Source organism: Callospermophilus lateralis, chromosome 13 (genome assembly GCF_048772815.1).
Source record: "Callospermophilus lateralis isolate mCalLat2 chromosome 13, mCalLat2.hap1, whole genome shotgun sequence".
NCBI classification, from domain to species: Eukaryota; Metazoa; Chordata; class Mammalia; order Rodentia; family Sciuridae; genus Callospermophilus; species Callospermophilus lateralis.
Window position 1 is genome coordinate 78,876,803 of NC_135317.1, and position 24,925 is coordinate 78,901,727.

Consider the following 24,925-nt stretch of genomic DNA (forward strand, 5'->3'; position numbering starts at 1 on the left):
CAATCTGAGTTGCTATCTTGGGTTTAGGTGCCAACACAGTATGAGGAACAGGAAATCATAAATTTTTTTGCACCAAACACCTCTGCCACTTATCAGACCTTCCTGCTTCCCTGAGGCGCCACAGCTCCCCTCACCCGGGCTGGGGAGGAGAGTGCTCTACCTCATCCCCACATCCTGAACAGAAGTACCAGCTTCCCCATCCTCCACCTCCGCCTCCTCACTCAGCCAGCTGTGTTCTGATTCACACCTTCCTGGGGTGCGGGAAGGTCTAATTATGCATTTGGGTTCAAAGGTTCCTTTCTTCTAGCTGATCAAGTTCCTCCCCTGCATGACATGCATCAATTTCATGTGGCTCCAGGGAACATCTCACCTGCTTCAACAGGCCCAGGAGATGGCCCAATGGCTGTCCAATCTCCCTCCTGCCCTCCTCCTCCATGCTGGGCATACATTAGGGGGTACAGAACTCTCTCACCCACACAGCCTCCTCTCCTCACACTACCCCCTGTGCTGTGTGCACACACCTCTTCTGCAGTTGGCTGTTTCTTGTGAGCCTTCTAGCTTTAGCTCAGGACTGTGGAGCAGAGGAAACCATTCCTGCTGTCCCCCACTCCACAACTAGCTGTGAGCTCCACTATCATACTGGGGTTTGGAATCATCTTGTTACTTCTTTCCTTTTCATCAGACATTCCATTCTATAGGAATAAGCTATGGCTCCAACCCCCTGTACTATGGCATACAAGAGTTTTCAACAAGCCAGGCACAATGGCGCACACCTGTAATCCCAGCAGCTTGGGAGGCTGAGGCAGGAGGATCATGAGTTCCAAGGCAGCCTCAGCAACTTAGTGAGGCCCTAAGCAACTCAGCGAGATCCTGTCTCTAAATAAAATATAAAAAGGGCTGGGAATGTGCCTCAGTGGCTAAGCATCCCTGGATTCAATCCTGGTACAAAAAAAAACAAAAAGAGTTCTCAAATGTTTGAACAAATGACTGAATAGATGATGGAACGAAAAGGAGGAGGTGGGGGAAGGAAGGGAAAAAAAGAATGGAGGCAGGGGAGGAAAGACACTTACTGTGTACCTACCATGCTTGGTACTATGTATCAAGCATGAACTTGAGCTTTAAGTCACCACAGTGGTGACAAAAGTGCACCCTTCTTTGCCCAAGCACTTTCTTGAACTCAATGTCTACAAAGCCATAATTAGGTGTCTTCATATTCTGAGTCCTGAATGGACCAGAAATAAGTGCTAATCAAGAATAGACTCCTCTGAAGAAAGACCTAAGAGTTTCCTCCTAAAATCCTCAACAGAGCGTCACCAAACCTCCAAGTTGGAAGAAAGCACCGTCTTTCGCTAGGTACGGCAATCCAAGTTGGACACAGATGCCTGACACTTCTGGGCACAGGAGCTCACCTCCACGAGGCAATTCATCCCAGCGTAAAACAGCTCACAGAAAAGTGCAGTTTCTCTGGAGCTGAAATCTGCCTGCCTGCGGCTTCCGCCCACTGGTCCTTGGAGGCAGAGAAGGCCGCATGCCCACACGCCTTCCTGCTCCTGAACTCCCCGACACCCACCCAGCCCTCTGCTACAAAGGGGGCAGAGACCATGGCCTGTGGCTCCATCCCGACTCAGCTGGATCAGCCTGCCCTTCTCCTTCTTCCCAAACAGGCGGCCAATGGACGACTTGATGCCCTTGCGCTTGGCACCCTTGTGCAAGGAGTCCTGGCTGCTGTTGCTGCTGCTGGGGTTGCTGCCCTGATCCTCCAAGGCACTACAGGATGACAGCCAGGAGGGGGTGGAATAAGAAGAAACATACTTAAATTACAGCAAGAGAGATGAGAGTTAGACCTCAGGAAGAATTTAAGTGTCAGTGTTGGGGTGGAGGCAATGGGATATGCTCAGCACAGGTGACCAAGGGAGACATAGGAACATCTTTCCTGGTGATATTTCAAAGAGAAGACAGTCAAGCACCTATAACAGGTGAGATGAAGTCCCTTCACAGACAGAGGGAGGGATGAGATGATCTTGGGAACTGAGAGCCTAGAGGTAGGGCCTGCTTCACTTACCTCTTGCCTTCTTCCTGGCTCAGGGCTGGGTGGCCAAGCTTCTCTAGCCGCAGCGTCCTGGGTGAGGAAGGAGGAGAAGTCTCACATTTTATGGTGGCTTTATCCTCTCGGTTCTCTTCCCGAGACACTGGCGACTGAACAGACAGTGGAGCCGTCAGGGGATAGAGGGAGAGATCTGGGGCCTGCCTACCCAGCCCGGACGAGGCAGAGGAGCACAGAGAAACCGAGAGGCAGAGAAACCAAGGAAAAACGCAGTAGGGGGGCCCTGCAGCCCCTCAAGTTCAAATTCAGACCCCAGGGCCCTGGGGGAAAAGCCAAAAGGGAAGGGCCTGGGACCAGTTAACCCAGTAGTACCTGGGTCATTGGGCAGCACTCACCAGCAGCTTCCTCCGATGCTTTCTTAAGTCACTGGGCTGGAAGAAAAAGTGAAGATAAGCTTTGGCTCACCCTGGCTGCCCTAAAGCCCACCCAAGGGGCACCCAAGGGTCCTAGGATGAGAACACAGGACTCAGTGCCTCACACAGGCCTGGATAGAATAGCACAGCAGAAAAAGCTGGCCTGGAAAAAGAAGTTAAGCTGGGCGCGGTGGCACACCCCTATAATCCCAGGGGCTCAGGAGGCTGAGGCAGGAAGATCACGAGTTCAAAGCCAGCCTCAGTCACTTTGCGAGGCCCTAAGCAACTCGGCAAGTCCTTGTCTCTAAATAAAAAATAAAAAGGACTGGGGATGTGGCTTAGTGGTTAAGCACCCCTGGGTTCAATCCCTGGTACCAAAAAAAGTCAAGACCATCTCTGGAAGAGAGAAGCGGTGTGGGCAGCTGGTGAGATTCTTAAGCATTCTGTGCTTATCCAAGGGAGAGGGTAAGAAAAACATTACAAAAGCCCTTCCCTAACCCAGAAGGACATGTTGGTGGCCTATCACACAGGGCATGCACACACCATGGGAAGAAGATGCCGTGCCCATAACCAGGAAGTAGCTTGCCCTTCCTTATAAACTCTCCCAAGGGAGAGCCATGGGAGGGCAGAGTTGTTTATTGTCTGCCCAAAGACTCACCAGGGTCATGACCCCCATCCGGTCCAGATCCTGGGCAGCGCTGCGGGAGGTGAGCTTCGGCGTGGAGCGGCCACTGAGTGGAGGGGATGCACTGGCCAGGGACAAGGCAGTCAGAGAGGTGGGGATAGAACCACGCTTGCGCAGCTGTGTCAAGTTTAAGGCCTCCATACTGCCGCTGGTCACACGCGTCTCGATCTCCTCGGCGCGGAGCTCCGTGGACTCCTTCTCTTCCTGGATCATCCTGGAAGGCAGACAAAAGGGGCCCTGGCCAAGAGCCCCAGCGAGAAGCAGCAGGAAGTGGTGCCAGGCGCTGCCCATACTCACCACCCCAGGCCCAAACAACACAGCAATGCCTAAGGGCACCCTGTTGTTTCTGGCATTGTTCGGATATACAAGGTCTGGAGCTCAGAAACATTTCCCTCTCTTGTTAGTTGGCCTGTGTCCTCAGTTTAACAAAAGTAGTTGCAGAGGAGGGAGGCAATTTAGTCCATGAAACACAAAGTCCATCTATTTTTTTTTTTGTTGTTGTTCTGGGTATTGAACCTAGGGGTGCTTAACCACTGACATTCCCAAACCTTTTTATTTTTTGTTTTGAGACAGGGTCTTGCTAAACAACCTAGAGCTTGCTAAGTGACTGAGGCTGGCTTTGAACTTGCGATCCTCCTGTCTCAGCCTCCCAAGCCACTGGGATTTACAGACATGCATCACTGCACCCAGCAAAGTCCAAATTCTTAACCTACTACTAACAACAGAGGTGACCTCAGGCCAGACTCTTCGTTCTAAATGCCTCAGTTTCCCAACATGTACAATGTCTGGAGTGGGTCTCAGTAGTTCCCATATGCAGAACTTTTAGATGATGCCTTATTGATTCTGTTCCCCAATGGATTTTCCCTGTTCCATAGAAAAATAATGATAATGGTTCGTTTGTGTACATGGAAGATACTCTCAGTAAGGAACATGTGCACACACCCACTGGAGTAGAGATGCCAACTGTCCTTTAAGGAGAAGAATGTGTCTTTATTTTGACACATCCTTTATTTCTCTAGATGTTAAAATGTCCTTTTGTTTTTTCAGAATGGCTTTGATGGTCAATGGTGGTTATCTTTCTTTAATGATTTACTTTGCAAAGCAAAATGATGGCAATTCCCTATTGCTGTAGCGGGAGGGGCCGCTATCTTCTTTGTAACTATGAAATCCAAGGCTGGGAGCCACTGAACTACATGACCTCAGCAGCATGGAGAGCTGCACTCTCAGCTCAGATTTTTCCTGGCTGTTTGTCTTAACATTAATAAACTCACTAAAAAGCAGGATCAAGGGAAGGTCTGTCTTGACAACTTTCCCTGCTACTGGATCCTGTGTGATGCCTCCTAGGGACAGAAGGCAAGGCCCAGTGGACTGAGTTTCAGCTTCAGTTTGATTCTTGGTTCTGCCACTTACTACATGGCTTTGGGAAAGTCACATAACCTCTGTGTTTCTGTTCCCTTATCTATAAAACAGAGACAATGCTACCTACCTCAGGGTAGGACTTACTAGAGTAAGACTGACAGTAACATTCACAAAGCTGTCAGCCTGAGATGGCTTCAGCCATGGAAGCTATACTCTTAGAGATCAAGAAGAATACCAGGACTACAGCTCCATGCTCCCACACCCAGTCACATCATTGGATAAAGCCTGAGAATCAGCTTCCCTTTGGGGGAAATACTGGACTAGAACCTTATCTGATGTCTCACAGAAGGTCCCTAGACTGTGGTACTCAGATGCAGTTATAAGAAGTGAACTTTTTTTGGCATTGCCAAACACTAAGAAATGGGCCCTCTGTCCTTCAAGGCACTTCCCAGGCCCTCCGCCCCTGCCCCAACCTGATCTCCTCGTTGATGGCATCCAGCTGCTCCTGCAGCATCATGGCCAGGGTCTGGGCATCTGAATGGCCGCCAGGGGAGACAACATCAACGGAGCCCACTAAACCCCCTGGCTCATCTTCATCCACATCAGAGATCTCAGGGTCACTGTCAAAAGCAGGAGTGGCTGTGGAGGCCAACAATCCAGGCAGTGGAGATGGCTCCCAGTCCTTTGCAAAGGAAAAAGATAAAGAAGTAGTAATGGCACCCCAGAGGGCTGAGGAGCAGGACCCTCCCCACTGCCACTGGGCAGCACTGACCTTCCTGGGAGCTTGTTAGAAATGCAGAATCTCGGGCCCCATTGCCAGACTTACTGATTCAAAATCTGCATTTTAACAAGATTCCCAGATTATTTGTTTGCATATGAAAGTCTAGGAGATTCTGCTCTAACTCAAGGAACTAGCTAACAGAGTGATTTAGAGATGAATCCCAAAAAAGTGGCCTTGCTTTGAATCTTTTTTTTTTTGGGGGGGGGGCGGGTACTGGGGATTGAACTCAGGGGCACTCAACCACTGAGCCACATCCCCAGCCCTATTTTTTATATTTTATTTAGAGACAGGGTCTCACTGAGTTTCTGAGCACCTTGAAGTTGTTGAGGTGGGCTTTGAACTCATGATCCTCCTGCCTCTGCCTCCTGAGCCGCTGGGATTACAGGCTTGCGCCACTGTGCCCAGCTCTTGTTTAGAATCTTGACTCCACCAAATATAAGCTGTGCAACCATGGGAAAGTTGTGTAATCTCTCTCTGCCTCAAGTTTTCATTTATAAAACAGGACAGTAACAGGACCTAACTCATAGGTAGTTGTGAGGCTTAAAATGAGAAAATCGGGTCTGGCACAAAATAGGAACTATATAAAGGTTACTAGTTTCTATTCATACTTGCAAATGGTGACTAATTCAGGGATTAAGACAAGGTCTTGTGTTCTTGTAATTTCAACATATCACAGGACCCTCTGAACAATCTTCAGAGGTGAAGGCTTTTCAAAATCATCTACAAACCTCTTCAACAGACAAAGGCCCAGAAGAGGAGGAGAGCACAGGAGTGGACTGGGAGAGCCAGAAAAGTAGGGGAGACAAGGAGGGGTGCCAGAGGAGCTCTAACACAGTCTCTAGGACCCAAGTCCCCAAACTCCCCATGAGGACTCTTGTTCAAGCCCCTGCTGCCTTTATCCTGAGCCCCTGGGCAGCTGCTGTGTTCTTAGAAGAGTAAAGGGGTGAGACACAGAGGTGCCCTCACACTGCCATCAGACTAGGGCCCTAAGGGCAGGTACATGCCCTCTCCACAGACCAGGAGTTCCTTCTTCCTCCATCTATAACTTCTAAGGCCCCAGAGATTGGGGGACCTGGGCTCACAAGAGAATATGACTGACAACTGAGGACCAGGCAGTAATCAGACTTCCCTGAAAGAAGGAAGGCAGCCCTCCTGCTCCTCCTCTTTCCTCATTCCCCCCCCTTCTCCCCAGGCCAACTCAGACAGCAAGAACCCATAGCTGCTTCTCAGAAAGCTCCAGGTGCCAAGCCCAGAGCCAGGAGACCTATCATCCCTCCCTCATCTCCCTTGTAACCACAGCTTTTGTCTCAGGAAGCCAGCCAATTCCACCTTCCCTCTGCAGCCCCCGCCCCCCACCGGCCACCAGAAACACACGCCTGCACACCCAGGCACACGCACACATGCCTCAGTGGGGCCTCAGGGACTGGCTGGCCGCCTTCCAGCCCCTACCTCTTGCCCACCAGGAGGCCAAGGCAAGGGGGGTCACAGCTGTTGCAGCTGACAATGGCCCCAACCCTGGGGCTGCAGCTGTCACTGAAATGGGGGAGGGCAGGGGAGAGGATTTGCACCACACGCCAGCCGTCCTTGTAACCGGAGCCAGGCACACGGCCGAACTGACCCCAAACTCCCCAGGGAGACCCACACACACACTCACCCTGCCACCCCCTCACCTTAGCCGAATCTTCCCTCAGTGCTGAGTAGCGTCGATGCAGACCTGGGGGTGCGTGGGTGGTTGTACTCAGGGAGAACCGCACATCCGCTGCGCTGCCCATGTGTGACCTTGAGTGGTAGAAAGGAGAGAAATGACAGGTCCTGAGGACTGAGAGCCCCAGCCTGCACACACTGGGCTCAAAGAGTCAGGGATCTTCACCTTGGAGAAGTCTTAACAGGACACACAGCTATCAGAAATGTCTGAAAGGCTACCATATGATCCCAAGATGAGAATTATTCTCTGGTGCTCCAAGGGTCAGGATGACCCAGGGAAGAAAATTCTAGGGAGTGGCTTTCCATTTAGCTTAAGAAAAACCTTCTTATGGCAACAGTTGGCTTACAATGCTTTTAAAAAGTCGAGCTTCCCATCAGAGAGGTTTTCAAGTGTGGGTTCTCTGGCTTTCTGTTAAGAACAGTACAAGGCTTGGGGCACTGGGCCCTGGGAAGGTGATCTCTGAAGTCCTTTAACTCTGACGGTCTTTGTTTTGTGGTCTTTTCCCTAGCAACTTTTCTCAGGCTTCCCAATAATCTGGACTGAATCCCTGGCTAAAATTTAACACAGTCACACCCCAACCCTATCCCTAGGAAGCTTTGGGTGGCCCTGACTGTATCTAGAGATACCACTTTAACTGCTCCAAAGGTCTAGCCAAACCTGAGATTTTAGGGTCCCAGTGACAATCTCAGGAGTGTCAAGAAGCCTCCCTGTGATGCCTCTTCCCAATACCTCCCAGCTTGGGACCCTTGAGAGAAAGCAATGCAAAGGGGCCAGGAGATTGTATAGCTGAATTGAGAGGGGAGCAGCCAAGCTCCCTCTTCTCTCAGCAACTCAGCTCCAATTCTGTGATAGGTCCAGATATTCTAAGTCAAAGCCAAAAATCCCCAGCTAGGAAGGAAAAGTAGCAGTGGCAAATGGCTTGGTGTATGCTGGGGCCAAATCTTATTAATTGAAGAGCTGTTCCTTTTAGCCAATCCACAGGGAGAATCTCAGCTACCATTATATTTCTTGGTTCCTTGCTTCTCTTCATAAAGTAATTCCCAATGAACTTGAAGTTGGTACTTGAGTATCCACCACCCTGGGGTTCCCACAGGCCTCTTCTCTCAAGCTCAACATTCTTCCCTAATTCAAGCACTGCCCCCCAACATACATATATATACCCCATAACACTTCCTCATAGTAGCTGATGTCTGATATGACAAGAACATGGACAGAAGGGAGCCATGGACCTTGAGGGCCCTCTTTTACTTTACTCTCCTCGATCTTCTCTGGGCTGAGAATTGAGGACATGTTTGTGGTCTGAGTTCAACGACAAGTGCTTCACAAAATGTGGAGAAAAATCCAGAGGCAAAAGCTCCACCTCCACCTCTTACATGCCACAACCATGAGTAACAGGGAACCTCAGCTTTCAACAGGAAGGATGTTTTTGTTGCCTCACTTCCATTCCCTCCAAATGCCTTTCTGCTCACTGCCTCCTACATGAACTCAGGTGATTCTCAACTCTCAAACAGCAATCCTAAAGGTGGTGTCTCAAAAGAACTAGAGTGCACTCTCTACCAGAGGACCTTGTGCAACATGGGAGAGCACAGAACTCAGGCAGACACCTCCCAAGGCATACTCTCTGTTGAGGACGGAGGAAGTGTCCTGTGACCCATGTTCCAAGACAGTAGGAAAGGAGTATCATCTGATCCTTGTTCTGTACCCCTCAGAGGACAAGTGCTCCCCTTCTAAATGCCCAAGTGATAAATTGACTCTAACCAACTTCTCTGAGCTTCAGTGTCCCACCCTGAATATGAGGAGGACCCTGAGGTCCTGGGTGGTCTCCTTCCCCAGGGTCCAAGCAGGACCCCATCCCAGCATGCCCCACATCCCACGCTCCAGTACCTGGAGTGGATGCCATCCACAAATGGCCCCCCTCGACCCTTCAGCTGGTCCACCTCTTGGCGCAGCTTCTCAATCTCTTCAGACAGGCGGCCCTGTGCCAGGCAGACCCAGGGTGAGGTGAGGGCCAGGGAGGGGCAGAGAGGGAGAGTGGGAGTCAGAGAGGGACAAAAAGGTCAGCAGAGTTTGGGGAAAGCAGAAGAATACTCTGCAAAGTTCAAAGTCAGGGGCCCCAGGCCAGGGGCCAAGAGAAGAGGAACAACTGGAAAGTGAGCAGAAGGTGGCAGAGGGGCCAGGCAGGGGAGGGTTGTCTAGGGAAGGGCTCTCCTGGAATAAGCCAGCTGACCTCTTAACACCACACAAAAGTGTGGCAAACCAGGCAGAGCAGTAAAGAACCCACGTGTCCTTCCACACATAGCTGAGGCAGGGACAATAGCCAATCTTCCCAGAGTCACCTGACTCTTACTTCACCAGGGTTTGAGGCCCCCACCCAAACTTTTGGTTAAGCCATTCACTGGGCCCTGAATCTGCTGTCCATCCTATGCCCTAGGCTTATGGCCTGTTTCTCTTTTTCTGTGGGTAGTGGTGTATCTGCTGGGTTGGGCGGTGGTGAAGAGTGATGATATAATGTAATGCACATAAACTAACAGAAGCTAACACAATACTGGGTTATCGGAGCAGCTGCATGAAAAACAGGCATGTCTTTTCCTCCCAGCGACCCGGCCCTCCAGGCTGGGTGGGCTGGCCCCACAGCTGGGTACCTTGTGGTGGTGCTGCTCCTCAATCTGACGCTGGGAGCTCTCCAACTCCTGGATCAGCGTGTTCTAGGGGAAAACAGCTGTGAGCCAGGGACCTTCGCCTAGCCAGCTCCCTTGCTCCCGCTAAGGCCAGAGCGTTCCCCGGCCAGCTCGGACCAACCCTCCAGGCCTGCTTTCCCAGCACACCTCCCCAGCCCGCCCTCCCCAGCGGGAAAAGCTTCTAGCTTCGCCAGCTTCTGTCAAGGTAGCACTCACCGGTCCCAGCCCCGCCCCTGACTAGTTCCTCACATCCCAAAGCCCCGCCCCCCAGGCCGGCCCCGCCCCTGCTCTCGACTCGACACGCCCCTCGAGTAGCCCCGCCCCACCCCGCCCCCTAGCCCCTGCACCTTCTCCTCCAGGGCGGCCATGCGCTCCTTGAGATGGAGCTGCAGGCGCTCGTTGGACTCGCTAAGCAGCCTGTCCACGGTGTCTGACAGCCGCTTGTTGTGGTCCTCGTTCATCTTCTCCCGCTGGCGCACCTGCACAGCCGGGCCGCCTTGCACAAGGCCACCTCAGGGCCTGATCGACGCCGCCCTCCTCGAGAACCACCCATTTTCCCTGGGGTTCTACCTGCCTGCTTCACCTGTCTCCTTCTTGTCCCCAGTCTTCCATCCTCCCAGGGACCCTCTCTCCAGCTCTCTCAACCACCTCCTCCCCTAGCTGCGGGCTCCTCTCACCCTGTGTGGCTCTCTCCCTTGGCCAGGTCCTTCCCCGGTGCCCCTCCGCTAACAGTGCCTAAGAGCCTGCCCCGAGGGCAGGGAGGTCACCCAAGAGCCCAGCCTTGTGCCCTCACCCTTGCCAACTCCTGGTTCTTCTCCTCCAGCTGCCCTTCCAGCTGCCGCAGGTGCTCCTCAATGTTGCCATGCCGTTCTTCAGCCTAGGGGCGGGGATAGGTCAGTGCATCCTGGAGATCTCTGTTCCTCCTGCTCAGGCCCCATATCCCGCAGATCCTGGTGCTAGGGCAGTCTTGAGTGATCAGGGCCTCAGGTGCCAAGGAAACCCAGCCCTCCACCTATCAAGTTGGTGCAAATCACCATCAGCACTACCTTTCTTCCCCCAGAAACTCGACCCCTGCCAGGTCCTTCCTGGGTTCCTGCTCAGAGCTGGCATCAAGAGCTGGCAACTCAAGGGTTGTGGAGTGGAGGGCAGGGGCGGGGCCGGCCTGGAGGGCGGAGCTTTGGGATGTGAGGAGCTAGTCAGGGGCGGGGCTGGGATGCTTGAGTGCTACCTTGACAGAAGCTGGGGGAAGCTAGGAGGGAAAGCTGGAAAGATGTGCTGGGAAAGCAGGCCTGGAGGGTTGGTCCGAGCTGGGCGGGGAAGGCTCTGGCCTTAGCCAGAGCTGGGGAGCTGGCTAGGCGAAGGTCCCTGGCTCAAAGCTGGTAAATCCTCCCCATGTTTCCAGAAAAAAAAACCAAAAAACTCCATTTGAAAGCATGAGCTACCATACCTCTGTACTTCCAGATAGAATGGAATTGTACTTGGGAACACAGACTCAGGCCAGGCAACCTGGGTTCAAATCTTTCACCAATAATGTGACCTTGAACTTTCTAAGTGCCTGGTTTTCTCAACCATAAAATTTGACTAGCAGCACCTATGCCCACTGGCCCATTTCAAGGGCTAAATGAAATGCTCTAGTAAACATTTAGAACATACTAGCCTCATCATAATTATTACCTTTATTATTAAACCAGCCCAGGTGGAGTGTTCTCCCTTCCTGTCAAGTATCTCCAGAGATGGAGACCCTATTGTTTCTGCTGACAAGATTTTCCAGAATACCACGCATCTTACAGTCAGGAAAGCCTTCCTTTAACTCCTCCTGCTATGACTCACTTGAACATATTAATCACTTCAGCCCATCCCTTCTTGTCAGTTTTTGCTCAGCATCCCACACAAAACATCCTCTGCTGTAACTTAAACCTAACCCTCCATTCCTAGGGGCTGGAAAGACTCTACAGATCACCAAGGCCAACAGCAACAATATAGAGGTAAGAACACTGAGGCCCAGTTATGGAGGGGTGTGACTTTTCCCAAATCAGAAAGCCAGTCAGTGGCAGAAGCAGACTTGGTCCTGGGCCTACTGATGCTGTGAGTTCCAGCTCCAGAGCACCTGAGACGCCATACTGGCACACTGGCCAGCATCTTATCCTTCAAAGGTTCTGGGGCTGGGTGCTTGCTAAAAACTGGTTTATTCTATCCCTGAGTTTGGGGATAGCTATGGTTATACCCCATGAGGTCCCCAAAAGCCTCCAACCAGCTAAAAAGACTCCTAGTATGTAATTACTCTCAGACATCTAAGGCCATGCATTTATTTAGCTCTTCCAGACCTAGTTGATATCTGCCTATATACCTCTTAGGAATTACGACGCCATAAAATTACCTCTCCACTAGGTAAATTATATTGTCTTTTATTCATCTTAAAGCTTTAGGCTAACAGGTTTGTTTCTAGATCTAGAATGCTTCAATTTGGTAAAGAAAGATGTGTGTAACCTTGCATCCCCTTCAAGGATATACAGACTTTGATCATATCTCCCCTTAGTTTCAGATGAAAATCCTAATCTTCCCTCTCTAGTCCTAAACAAACAGTGGTATCAACCACAACGGTGTCATGATAATAAATATACTTTGCAGCAGTGTGGTTTCTTCTCTTTCAAGTATTTTTAGCCTTTCTTATGGGACCATTACATCTCTGTGGGGTGAAGAGGGCAGGAATTCCTCTTCAGACTGACAGACATGAGGTAGTGTACTCCCAGCATCACACAGTGAGCAGTTCTATGGCTCCCTGCCCCATATACCCTCCACTCTGTCCACTCCCTGCTTGGTTCCACAACAGCTGGCTCCACTGGACATAGGGGACAGAGGCAGATCCCAGGCCCAGCCCACTTGCCTTGGTGAGAGCTGCGATTCTCTGGGCCAGCTCAGCCTCCACCTCTGGCAGCGTCTCTGCCTTGCGCATTGTCTGCTGCAGTTTCTGCTCTGCCACTTCCAACAGCTCCTGTAGGTGTCGGGCCTTCTCCTCACACTAGCAATGTGGACAGGGAAGCAATTCAAGAGGGGTAGCACTGAACACTCCCACCCCACCCCACCACAGCAGGGAGCAAGTAACAGGTCAGAAATTGCAAGGGACCACCTTGGTTCCTGACTGCCCAAGATGCCTGACTTCCCCTTTCCCAAGAGAATCTTCAGGATCCCAGGGGCTCCTGGGCCACCATGGGATAGTTTGAGCAGGATCATTAGAACCTCAAGGGTGAAGTACAATGCCCACCCTGCCCCATCTGGAGGAGTTACCTGGCGGTGCAGGGACTCCTTGTTGGCCAGTTCATTCTCCAGTTTGTCATTGAGGTCATGGATGGATGTGGCCTCACGCTGAGCAGCTAGGTAGCGCTTCTCCAGTGTGGTGATTCGTTCTTCCATGTCCTCTTTCTGAGCCAGAGCCTGGGTGGCAGCAGATGGGACAAGAGGAAAGGTCACCAGACTTTCGCTGCCCTGCTCCTTTCTGCACCTCCCACAATACCTGGCTGGGTATAACCCAGAAAACATGATCTCCCCTGTCAACTCCTGGCCGTAACCAAAACCCCCATTACTCCTCCCGACACCAGACCCTGCCAAGTGTTCAATCTTATACTTCCCTGCTCCTGCCTGGACCTTTGTCAACACTCTCCCAGATGCCAAACACCTGTACTCAGTGGGATGAAGCGACTGAAGAAAGACCCTTCCTCACCTCTCGGAGGTCCCGTTGATGCTTGCTGCTCAGCTCCTCTGACTTGATGAGGTCCCGGCGGGCTGTTCCCAGGTCCTCCTCAAGTTCTGTTACAGTTGCTGTCAAGGTGACCAGTCGCTCCCGGGCCTGGCTCAACTCAAAGTTTTGCTTCTCCAGGAGCTCCTGCAGCTCCTCCACCCGGCCCGTGTCATCCTCCAGAGACAGTGAGCCATCAGTCAGTCAATCATGGAGGCCTAGGGCATCCTACACCCTGCCCTGCCCCAGGGAAATGGTAGGAGGGGCCACACACCCACGAAAGACCACAGCTCTGCCCTGACCTGAGAGCATACCTCCAGGTACACCTTCTTTCCCTGGGCCCCAGCAGCTCACTCCTGACTATACCCAAATACCCTGGCTCTGCTGTGTATCTCCTGAAAAACCACAGTTTCTAGTTTTATCTGTTATCTCAGCCTCTTCAACCCAGAAAGGAGCATAATTAAGGAACAAAGGCTCAGAGATATAAGGCATCTTGCCTGATACTGATACAGACAGATGGCTCCTAACAATTCCAGTGGACAAATATATTATGTACCTAGCACCAATAGACAGAGAAATAGAAAGATGATAGATTTCTTTGAAGATGGAGGAGGGAAGTGAGAATGTTGTAGAAAGCTCTGCATTTAATTTTAGCAGCTTCTCTACTGAAGTCAGCAGGCAGGGCCTCCCATTCCTGTCTTGGGGAACACAGGCCCCGCTATACTGCTTGCTCCCCATTACCCACCTTCCACAGACGTTTCGGTCCCAGCTCCACAGTCCCCTCCTCTTCTGCCACTCCATCCCGCACCATTGCCCCCTGCTGCAGAGCAGACACCTGTAGGGCACAGGCCCAGGGCAGTGTGTAAAAGAGTGCTTCCTACACATTCCAGACCCTTCTAAGTTTCCACTTTCTGGAAAGGAGTGCCTGGCCCAGCCTTGGCTACCGACTCCAGCCACAGTGAGGTAGAATCCCATGAGGAACAGGGTGGGGCTAAGGGGCCAGCCAGCTGGACTTCCGGGAGCTGCCAACTATAAACTGAAGGTGGGCAGCTTACCTGCTGGTGGGCTCCTGCCAGCTGCTCCTCCAAGGTGGTAACACGCTCCAGTGCTGCCCGGAGCCTTTCTCGAACCTGCCCAAGACAAGAGGAGATGGAGGAAGAAAGGGGGACTCACTGGACCCAGGCTGAAGAAGCCAGGCCTTGGTCTACCAGCGCCAGGCATGAGGGAAAGTAAAGGGCCCAACAGGAGGTAAAATCCTAGGAGGGAACCTAATAGGACTTGAAATGAGGCCCCCACGGTAGGAGGAAGCCAGTTCTGAAGCTAGATTTCCCTAAACACTGAATGCAGAAATCTCAGAGAAGGGAAGCTTGGTTGGATTGGGGAGAGAGTAGGGGCAGGGATACCTTCTCATCCAGGGCTTTGTGGTGCTCAAACAGAGACTTGAGGGCCTTTAGCACCTCCACCTCACTGGAGACCCCTGAAGGTGACTGGGCCTGGCGCTTCACCACCGTCATCCGCAGTGACCGCTCATGGCGGGACACCAGGCACTCCAGATGTTCTAAAAGCAGCTGGCAGGAAGCAGGGAAAGACAGGAGGGAAGACTCTGAGCATGTGCTCCAGGGGCCACAGGTAGGGTCCACATGATCACCAAGTAGACACAAATACAGCCATACCATCCTTAAAATGCTAACATTCTTCCACTTCGGTAAATAGCTGCTCTTCAATTAAATACCGGCCTTAACTCGGTTGTCCTGGCCTCTCTCCCAGGACCCTGAATTTCTATGACCCAGCAACGGCAGGGGGAAAGCCTAGTACTGATGGTTAAATTTTCTGGCTATGACCCTAGGACGAGAAGCAGGCAAAGGTCAGGATGGGGTGGGGCTATACCTGGCCCTGGTCCTGCCTTGGTCAAGGTACACATACATACACAGACATGCACCCGGTGATCTCCACTTACCCTTGTGTTATTCCGTTCTGCTTTCAGCTCTGATATCTCTTCCTCCCTCTCTAGAAGCTGCTCCCGACACATGCTCAGCTCCCGGGTCAAGGTGGCAAATTCCTGAAGACCCCCAAGACTCCTTAGTACATGGGGATTCACCCCCTAAGCAGCATCCTCACACCTGATCCATGGGGGTCTCCTCTCACCCATCCTTTCCTCCACCTACCCCCCAGAAAGTCCCGATCCACCTATATTTCAGGGCAGTAACCTCACAACTGGTGTGAGCTCCCCCAGAGGGCTCCATGCAATCTAGGTGTGGGTTAGGAGCTGAGGAAATAGCTGCACACAGAAATGGGAAAGCCACCAAGTCTGCTTTGCAGCCCCTTCCCCTGCCAGTCAATGTGACCAGATTCTGCTGACCCTCCTACTCAGCCTTCTGGTTGTCCAGCAATTCAATGGCCTTTTCGTTTACACACTGATGGAGAGGTAGGCTGCCACTGGTTTGGGCAAGTGAGGTTCACCAGAAGCTGATGGATGTTATGGGGGAAGAGAAGTGTGTTCTGAAGCTTAAGTCTGACTGAGTCCCAGGGAGCTCTCTTCCATACCTTTCCCAGGGCTTTGTAAGCTGTCGGTGGCCTGTGAGATAAGTGGATTGAAGGAACCACCTACATGGGAGCAGGAGGGTACTTGGACTTGCCCAAACAGCTGGCCATGCGGCTTCAGCCCTGGCTTCCCAGGAGCCCTGCCAAATCAGGTCAGGGTTTCATGCCAGCACCTGATACTAAGACCCATGCCCTGGCTTCACTGAATACCCATGTACCAAATATCCCTTTGAGGGGGACCCATCCATAAATGTCAAGCCCAGACACTTCAATGACCTTTCCAGCTCACCTCTGCCACCAGCACGAGCATCTAAGGTGAGAGAACAGCCCCACAGCTCCAGGTCCATCATAGCCTATCTATTTAATCAACATCACCTCATTCCAGAAAGATTTTCAGATGAATGGCCCAAACTCTATGGCTTCCAAAGTCTGAGAATAACTGAACAGAAGCTTCAGCCCCGCCCAGCATTGCAGCTTCCCTTGCACACCAAGAATTCCCGACCAATGAAGAATTCCCAAAGCAGTCCCACTATCACTCCGGATCAGGCAAAAGGGTTGTATTGTAGGAAAGAAGAAGGGACTATCCCTTCCAGGGCACAAGAAATCAAGGACTTCTGACTCTATTCCTTGACTATTGTTTTTCTATCAAGGATATGGCCAAAGACAATCAAGGTCAAGCATTCCACCCTCTGGCAGTTGAGGCCTGAGCCTGATGCTGTTTCACCCCTCAGTTTACACACATGCATGCACACGGTCATACCTTCATGCACACACACACACACTCACACACATACGCACATACACACAGTCTTGGACTCAGAGACAGAACTTAATGGCATGCCCCCAGCCCTATACTATGACACCACCATCAAAGGGCTGTGAAGCTCTCCCTTCCCTGGCTTTAGGCTTATCACTACCTGGTGTCCCCATCCTAGGATGTCTTTCCCCTCCCTCCTCAACTCACCCATCTGACAGACTGCTGCCAGGATTATTTCCCAAAGCACAATGCTGTCCACAAAGTTAAACACAAGTTTACAGTGGTTTTCAAACTTTTCTCTCACGGTTCCTTTGCATTCACCCTAAGACCCAGTCAACCTGGGTTACTTGCTGTTTCCAAACCCCAGAAAGCCTTTCTAATGCCAACCTTAGCTCAGCAGTCCCCCTCTCACTGCAGAGCACAAGCCTCTGTCACCATCTGATGAGAAAATTCCTCTTTCAAAGCCCATCTCAAAGGCTCCAGCCTCCTGGGAACGTCTAGGCTGTCCAGTGGAAGTCTCCCTCTATCCCTTGAAAACATTTCTGAACAAACATCAAGAGCACTAGCTGGGGAGTCTACCATCCAACCACAAATATATGTGAATACCAGGTCCTGTGCCGGTCACAGGGGACACAGTGACAAGAAAGATACAACCTCTACCCTCATGAAGTTTCCAGTAGAGAAAGTCAGGCAGGCCTGGGGTCAAATCTCAGCTCTGCTCTGGTTAGCTATGTGACCTTGGACAAATTACCTAACCTCTCTGAACCCATTCTCTGATCTGTAAGACAGAGGTAAACAGTCTCTCCAGGAATTACATAGGAGGATTAAATGAACCCAATGTACAGAGAGTACCTAGCACAAGCCCACAAAGGCAGCTATTTTTATCACTAACATTGTGTTTAACAATCCCTTCAGGCCTCTCTTACCTTTCTCTACCTTCTCTCCTAGTCTTTTGGGTTCTTATGTCTCCTTTCACATCTCTGAGCTCCTTGGGAGCAGGAATTGGCTCATTCACTTCAGGGCATGCTCAGGGCCTCCTACAAAGTGAGGTAGGAGGGGCCACCTGCCCATCCTACCTCTTCACCAGGGCTAAATATTCATACTGAGAAAGCATCCAAGACTCAGTCTCCTGTCACTTTTGAGCCCTGAGCCGAAAACTCACCCACCCAGGCCCAGTCCTGGTTCTTCTCCCTGCATTGGGAAAAGGGCCTGGCTCTGAGGCTTGAGGTGTTAGGCAACTCAGGCTGCCTCCCTCAGGCCCTGCAGGGCACGCACCTGCCCCAGGCGCGCTATGCAATGAATCTAGTGCCTGGTTTCCATACCCATCTGTCTCCTAACAGGAGGTGGAGAGCAGGACATGTAAGCAGTCACTGTGAGCACTGTGCTTGCCCCACCCCACCTGGGGCCTGGTTACCAGGAGGGTTCACACCTTCTCTGACAAGCAGCAGGATAACTCAGTTCCTGCTCCCTTTGCCATTCCCACAGCACGCATTTGTCCTGGAATATCTATGAAATGATGGATGAGCAGGAAGCAACACAGAGCTTCTGGGTCAATGATCTGAAGTGGAAATGTGGTGGTGGCTGAGACACAGCCCCTGGAAGCACACAGCTTTTCAGGGGTCAACTCCTGCATGGCCATGAGCACGGGGTTCATTTCCCTAAACTCCATCACTTGTGAAGTATGATGCTGGTAATAACAGTACCAACTTCATCATTCTGAAAATATAGTGAGATAAACCCTCCAGAAGGCTCAGTCCTTAGAAAATACACTGTAAAGGGTGACTACATTAGAGGCTCAGTCCTTAGAAAACACACTGTAAAGGGTGACTACATTAGAGCTAGTAGCAATGCTGGTGAGGTACATGAAAAGGGATGTTAAGATACTCAGCTCTGTCTATAATTGCCCATGTAATAATGTCTGTGCAATAGTGGAGCTAGACTAAGATGAGCTCTAAAGCTGCTCCCACCTCCACTTCTGTGATTCCCCGCTCCCCCTCTCCCTCCACCTCCAAGAATAGGCCTCTGGTGAGAAGCAGTCAGGGCTCTTTCTTTCCAGCCTAGGGTGCCATCTACTGGCAGACTTGGCTCACTGCAGTTGGCAACTAGGGCTGAGTTTTCTCCCTGGATCAAATTCCACCCATTTCTCCAGGTGAAGCCAATTCCAGGCTGAGATACTTGGGAGTGACAGGGAAAGGATTTACGTAGCAAGATGGAAAGTAAATGTTCTGTAAATTCCACTATTTGATATGCAGGTAGATACAGTTTTGCTGAGGGCCCAAGGGGTGCTGGACTCCACAGGGTTGGAGGAGGGGCAGAGGGAGGGACTGAGGGAGGCGCCGCCAAGCTTTAGGCCTTACCTGAGGGAGGGCAGAGTTAAGGTGTCGCTGGAGCTGGTCCCGCTCATGCAGGGCATCCTGGAGCCGGCTCTGCGTGGCTGCCAAGGTTTCCTGACTCTCCCGAAGGGACTCCAGCAACTTCTCCCGCTCATCCAGCATGTTCACCATAAGCTGCTCAAAGTTGGCGTCAGCATCGGCGCCGTGGGGGGGCCCTAGGGGGTCCCCCTCATTGATTGTGGGCATCACCTCACACATGGTGGGGGTGGGCAGGGCCTTCTCAGTGTCAGGGGGTTGGGGAGGGACTCACAGGATTGGCACCTGCAGGAGGACCCAATGCATGGGTATCAGAGCAGGCAGGGCCAGGCAAGTGGATGGGTAGGCAGGGGCTTCTCCCATGGCATCAGTTGCTCTTGCTCTGAAGGGAGCCCGGGGCCTGCAGTGCCCCTGTAGACTGGAGCCAGAAGGCCTGGCTTAACATCTCAGGGCTAGGGCTGGGTGCCCTGTGTCCCCAGACAAGTGGGCAGCATCGGAGTGTGGCCATGACAGGCAGGGAGAGCAGGCCTGGGAGATTATCCTTATCTTAAACTGAGCACTGGAGTCTGGCAGAGTCGCAGCTGGGTCTAGAGACACCCATCGTTTCTGGAGGGCGGTGTGGTCTGTGGGAGAAGAGACTGCTGTGAGGACTAGCTGAAGGGAGAAGGGCATCCAGGGGAGGGGGTGGGGCAGAGGAGGCTGACCCCGAAACCAGAACGTGCAGGAGGAGAGGGAGGAGAGGGAGGTGTTGGCGCATGCCCTTTCTCAGGGCTTTACTCACTCTGATGGCGCCTTAGTTCTCCCAAAGAATGCACATGCCTACTGCCCAGCCTCTGCCGCCTGCAGCCCCTGCCCCCGCCCCCCACAGCTGTCAGAAGTGCAGCCGCAGTGGTTCCCCACCCACGTGGCTCACTGGCCAAATATAGAAATGATTCAGTCAGCCGTAGGGGAGCAGGCCGGCTGCCCAGAGTCATCTTGAGACCTGAAGGTGGGAGAAAAGGAAATAGGGTCTCTGGCCCCTTCCCCCAAAACCCTCTCCCCCTACTCAAGTCAAGGCAAGTGCAGAAGAGTTAAAGGGTTAGTAGGTGGGAGTCCCACAGAGGCTAGACTCCTGGGGCTCATAGGAAACAGGGGCAGAGTAGGTCCTGCCCTGACCACAGGCACAACATGGCTGAGGTCTTGGAGAGGCACAGGTTAGGCACTGGGACAGACAGAGAGCCCTGATCTGCTACAGTGCCCCATAATTCAGGGAGGAGGTTCTGGCTCAAGTCATTCCCCACATCTAAACCTGCCAAGGAGGACTGCAAGCAGGTCTGGCAGATGGCAGTCTTTGATTTTAGGTTCATAGCCTACCACCTTGCATTGGGCAGAGCTTAAATGATGGAAAGGAACCAGGGTCTACATGGGATCACTACCAGGGGGTCACTCTCCCAGAGTAGTTTTGGTGTGGAGCAACCAGCTCATGGCTGGGGATAGACTCCCTCAGGGTGAATTCCCCACTGCTGGCACTGCCAGAAGTCATCAGCGAAGGCAGTCAGCTTATGCACAGCCTGGCTCCATGGATGCCCTAAGCCTGGCACAGGGAAGCCCAGTGGTCAGAGCAAAGGAAGACAAAACAAAGAAAGCCGTGTTTCCCTGCCTACCATCAGTTCCAACCTGCCTGCCCACAATGGAAGGCCACCAGCTTAACCAGTCTTCAGAGGGAGTGTCTTTAGGTCTCCCATTGCAGGAGAGCTCTGAAGGGGCATGAAGCACCGAGCACACTGGTGGGGACACTGGAAGCACTCCATACATGGTGCTTTCCTTCTTTGCCTTCCCCTTCCCTTTTCAAGAGACGCACAGGCAGCCTCCTGTCCACACCAGAGGTGAGGAGAGGCAGAAAGGGAGGATCAGGATGGAGGAGGCTCAAGATCCAGCGTGAGATGAGACATCAGACATGGCAGGCCTGTGGCATGGCTAACCCAGCAGGGGAAACATAGGAGGGCAAGGCTGCTTTGACCTCTCTCTAGAATTCTGAGTATCAGAGTGGGCAGTGCAAGGCAGGCAGGGGCTTCTCCATGGCATCAGAAGCCCTGACTACAGAAATGGGGGGCAGGGAGGAATGAACAGATGAAAGAGCAGCGGCAGGAAAACCCCAGAGTTCACATCCACAGCCATTCACAGAGGGGCCCATAGTTCAAGCTGGTACGTGCACACATGTGTACACACACACACACACACACTCTGAGGCAGACACAGGAACATGAAGACCTAGGACTGATACACATGTAGTCACACACCTGCTCCCAGACATAGATATTGGAGACAAATTCTGATCACAGGAATCCTTCCCCTAGTTGGACACCCACCACGTAGGGCAGGATTCTGAGAGGCTACCAAGGTGAAAAGGAACTCCTTGGTCTACAAGCTACCTTTTCAATGTTGCTGCCACCAGGCAGACCACACTCACCTCCCTGTTCCACAGAGAAGATGGAAGTGGAGGGGAGGGGCTGCTGTCCCAGTCTGGCCAGAACGGCCATCTCACTGATGCTAACAGCAATTCCTCCCATTCTCCCATCCCCTGTGCCCAGGCCTCACCCTCCCTCTCCAAACAACAGCTGGGCTCACATTCCCTCTATTCTCCCACTCAGCCACTCATCAAAAAGAAATAAAAGACCAGAAGAGGAGAGCAAACTAGGAAGGACCTTGCGGCAGGGGCTATCCTTTGGAGATCAAAGTATGCTCAGGCATTCAGGTGTCCTGGGAGTGGTCTCAACCCAGCAAATTCCCAGGTAGCCTACAGTACAAGGCAAATGAAGAAGCCGAGAGCTGGGCCTTAGGAGATCTGGGCCATGGGTCTTTCTACCAGAGACCAGCTAGATGACCTCAGGCAGTCAGGAGGTCCTGGGAAGTCATCTCAGGGGTATTTGCCAGCTGATCTGGGATATCTGCCTTGGGCTGGTCACCACTAGTGAGGCCTCTGCTATAAGATGGAACCTGCCACCCTTGTTTTGTCTGCCTTAGAGGGATGAGGTCATTGATGAGCAGAGCTCTGAGAAGAAGAAAGCACCCCACGGTGGCAAGGGAGAAGGAATTACCTTAGTGTAGGACAAAGGCAGGCCTGTGGGTGGAGTCGAGAGTTCCTCACAGGAAAGGGGTTGGAAAAGTTCTCAGGAGGAGCGAACAGGCTGTGAGGTGCTATTTGGTCTAACTCGTTCTTCCCAAATCCTCCTGGTCATTCTGACAACTGAGAAGCTGGTTTCAAGGCCAGCAGCACTTTCCCAGCCTCCCTGAGAACCAGGTAGCAATTCTACTTCCTCTGGCCAAATGGCACACAGAGCCAGTGAAAAAAATGAGCCCAGAGAGGGATGCCAGACGGATACCACTGAGGCAACTGCCTAGGCCCTCCTGCCCTGCCCCCACCCCCTGCACAAGCCACTGAGCATAAGGCAGCTCCACAACAGACACATGGGGACACCTGGCTTCTTCTGGCTCCAGGGCCATCTTTAAATAGAGCAATTATCATCTCAGGCTAGCAGAAGCCTCCTCAACTCCTGCACAATTCTAAGTAACACTCACAGGTCCTGATGAGGAGGCAAAAGATGCCAGCCCCCAAAGCAGGCAAAGGGCTTTGGTGGGGAGGAGTGTGGGCAGGCTGTGAAAACACAGAAGAGGGCTTGAGAGCGAGTGGGTGTAAGTGTGTGTTGGTGGAGGGATCAGACAAAAAGTAGGCCTCTGACGTTATTAACACAGAAAGGCAAAAGGTTTCCCAGGTGTCACCCCCTCTTTTCCTAACAAACAGAAGCGACGGGCACTTGGGTCTGATGTCCTGGCTGACCACACACACACACAGGCCTGGCTTCCTACCACCCTACCAGATGGCAGGCCCCACCACTGAGAGTGGGCATGGCAACCATGAGGCTGCTGGCCCCTGTGGAGGCCCAAGGACCAGGGCAAAGCTGCAGGGAGCTGTGCTCAAGTGTGAGTAGGTCATGAGCTGGGCAAAGAGGGAGCCCTCAGGGCTAAGAGCAAAAGAGGAGTGTCATATATACCTCTGCTGGAGGAGGGTGGGGACCTGAGGAGAGAGGACAGAGGTAGGTAACAGAACAATAATAATGATCATGTTCGCTGCTATGATTTATCAATATTTACCATGTGCCCACACCGAGCCACGGATGTCAACCATTGACATCTTTCTACTGATTTTAATCAGTAATTTTAATCTTACAAGGAAGATGTAATCCTTCTTCCATCTCACAGATGTGAGAGATGGGACTGTAAGCAGGTCTCCACAGCTGGTAAAGGGAAGACCTAGGATTCAGTTGGTCTGCCTGACTCCAAAGAGGGGTAAGGGGTGGAGGAAGAGGGAGAGCAGAGATGACTTGGGGCATCATGTCTACTGCAAGGAGCCAAAGCTTCTGGAACTTGGCCCTTTCTACCCTCATCAGGGTCATGACAGCCAGAGGACAGCTCACCTTGGCCATCCCTCCTCCTCTCCTCCACAAGCCTGGGGGCAGGCCTCTGCCACCGCATGAGGTGGCTACTTCCCTACTAGCGGTGACCCATCTCCAAGGCCCCATCCACCCACCCAAATTTTTCCCCTCGCCCCCCAGCTGGTCCCATACCATGGTGAGCCATCTGAATCCCCCACCCGCCGCATCCTGCAGGTACTACAGAGCAGACGTTCCCCCAAACCACTGCTCCCTGCACCCCGTGGATTCAGACACTAGCCAGCAGTGGCACTGAAGCCCAGTTGCCCATGTCCTCAGGCTGCCATCCCTTTCCCTCTTACCTAGAAGCTTCTCCTCCTCTGTCCAACACACGACCCCAAGAAGCCCCACTCCTCCCCTCCCCTGCAGCCTCCTCCCCAGCTACTCCTCAGTCCAGCTCACTCACATGCTCCCAGAGCCCACCTACTGCTCAAGTCCTATACCTCACCTGGCCCACTTTCCATCTCCACGTCAACCTAATGAACCTGAACAGTCCTCCTAAGCTCACCTCAACACCACCTCCTCTATGGAGCCTTTCCTGATTCCCTCTAGTAGGAAAGATGTGCCCTTCATTGTCCCAACATCACCTCTTTCTGGCACTTGTCTAACTTTACATCAACTCACCTGCAGACTCCAGGTTCCAGGGTAAAAACAACCTGCGTCTCCTTCGCTTTGGATGCTCTAATGAATGGAACTGAACATATACATGTGACAGTGATTTCTGAAAGTTCATCCCTGAACAACTTCAAAGAAGGAGAACTCCAGAAAAGGAAAACCTGGCTCAAGGCCTGCGAACAGGGTCATTCAACTTGCCCTCTGAAAACTACAGCTTCTTGGGAGCAAGCTGCAGCCAATCCTGTCTTGAAAGGCAGACTCTGGAGTGGGCTGATGGGCCTGGACACAGGTTACTCCCTGTGTGACCCTGGGAAGATACTTGCCCTCTCTGAGCCTCAGTTCCCCCTCTGTGAAATGCGGGCAATAATAGTAGCCACTCTAGGTAACTGGTAGGAGAACTACTGGAGTTGACATCCATAAAGTGCTTAGACCAGTGCCCAGTAGACACTCAACGTCCTGCGTTACCTCTTAGCAACCAAGGATGCCCAAGCCTTCAAGATAAGGCCCACTCTAAACACAATAAGAAAATCAAAACTCCACCTGGCTACAGGATGCCATTCCCAGAGAATATTCTTGGAAAATCTCCTCCTAGAGTTTCTCATGGGTAGCCCCAAATCTCTTTAAAGGCATCTAGTTCTCTGGACCCCACAATGGCACTTTGCCTCACTAGACCAGATTTCCAAATGTGGAAAATGAAGGACACAACACACAACAACTCCAGCAGCCTCACAGGTTGACATGATGCTCAGAGGAGATAACAGACAAGAAACGGTTCA

The 24,925-nt window shown here is 52.1% G+C and overlaps 1 protein-coding gene across 4 annotated transcripts in view; it reads right to left on the minus strand.

The window, feature by feature from the left end:
• Positions 1-24,925, minus strand: part of Ppfia4 (PPFI scaffold protein A4) — a 50,602-nt gene that overhangs the window by 19,591 nt on the left and 6,086 nt on the right. For 3 of the 4 annotated variants that reach the window (XM_076832423.1, XM_076832420.1, XM_076832424.1), the window contains exons 1-19: positions 19,847-19,925; positions 19,054-19,688; positions 15,356-15,457; positions 14,802-14,966; positions 14,454-14,528; positions 14,144-14,233; positions 13,384-13,575; positions 12,951-13,097; positions 12,550-12,684; positions 10,459-10,542; positions 10,013-10,144; positions 9,630-9,692; positions 8,872-8,963; positions 6,953-7,061; positions 4,975-5,183; positions 3,116-3,356; positions 2,440-2,475; positions 2,063-2,196; positions 1,601-1,767 (exon numbers count right to left, since the gene is read on the minus strand). In XM_076832423.1, coding sequence (XP_076688538.1) covers positions 1,601-1,767; positions 2,063-2,196; positions 2,440-2,475; positions 3,116-3,356; positions 4,975-5,183; positions 6,953-7,061; positions 8,872-8,963; positions 9,630-9,692; positions 10,013-10,144; positions 10,459-10,542; positions 12,550-12,684; positions 12,951-13,097; positions 13,384-13,575; positions 14,144-14,233; positions 14,454-14,528; positions 14,802-14,966; positions 15,356-15,457; positions 19,054-19,287 — 2,407 coding nt within the window. In that variant the 5' untranslated portion in view covers positions 19,288-19,688; positions 19,847-19,925. Of the gene's footprint in view, positions 1-1,600; positions 1,768-2,062; positions 2,197-2,439; positions 2,476-3,115; positions 3,357-4,974; positions 5,184-6,952; positions 7,062-8,871; positions 8,964-9,629; positions 9,693-10,012; positions 10,145-10,458; positions 10,543-12,549; positions 12,685-12,950; positions 13,098-13,383; positions 13,576-14,143; positions 14,234-14,453; positions 14,529-14,801; positions 14,967-15,355; positions 15,458-19,053; positions 19,689-19,846; positions 19,926-24,925 lie in introns of those variants that run through there. The other variant, XM_076832422.1, reaches the window with a different exon arrangement.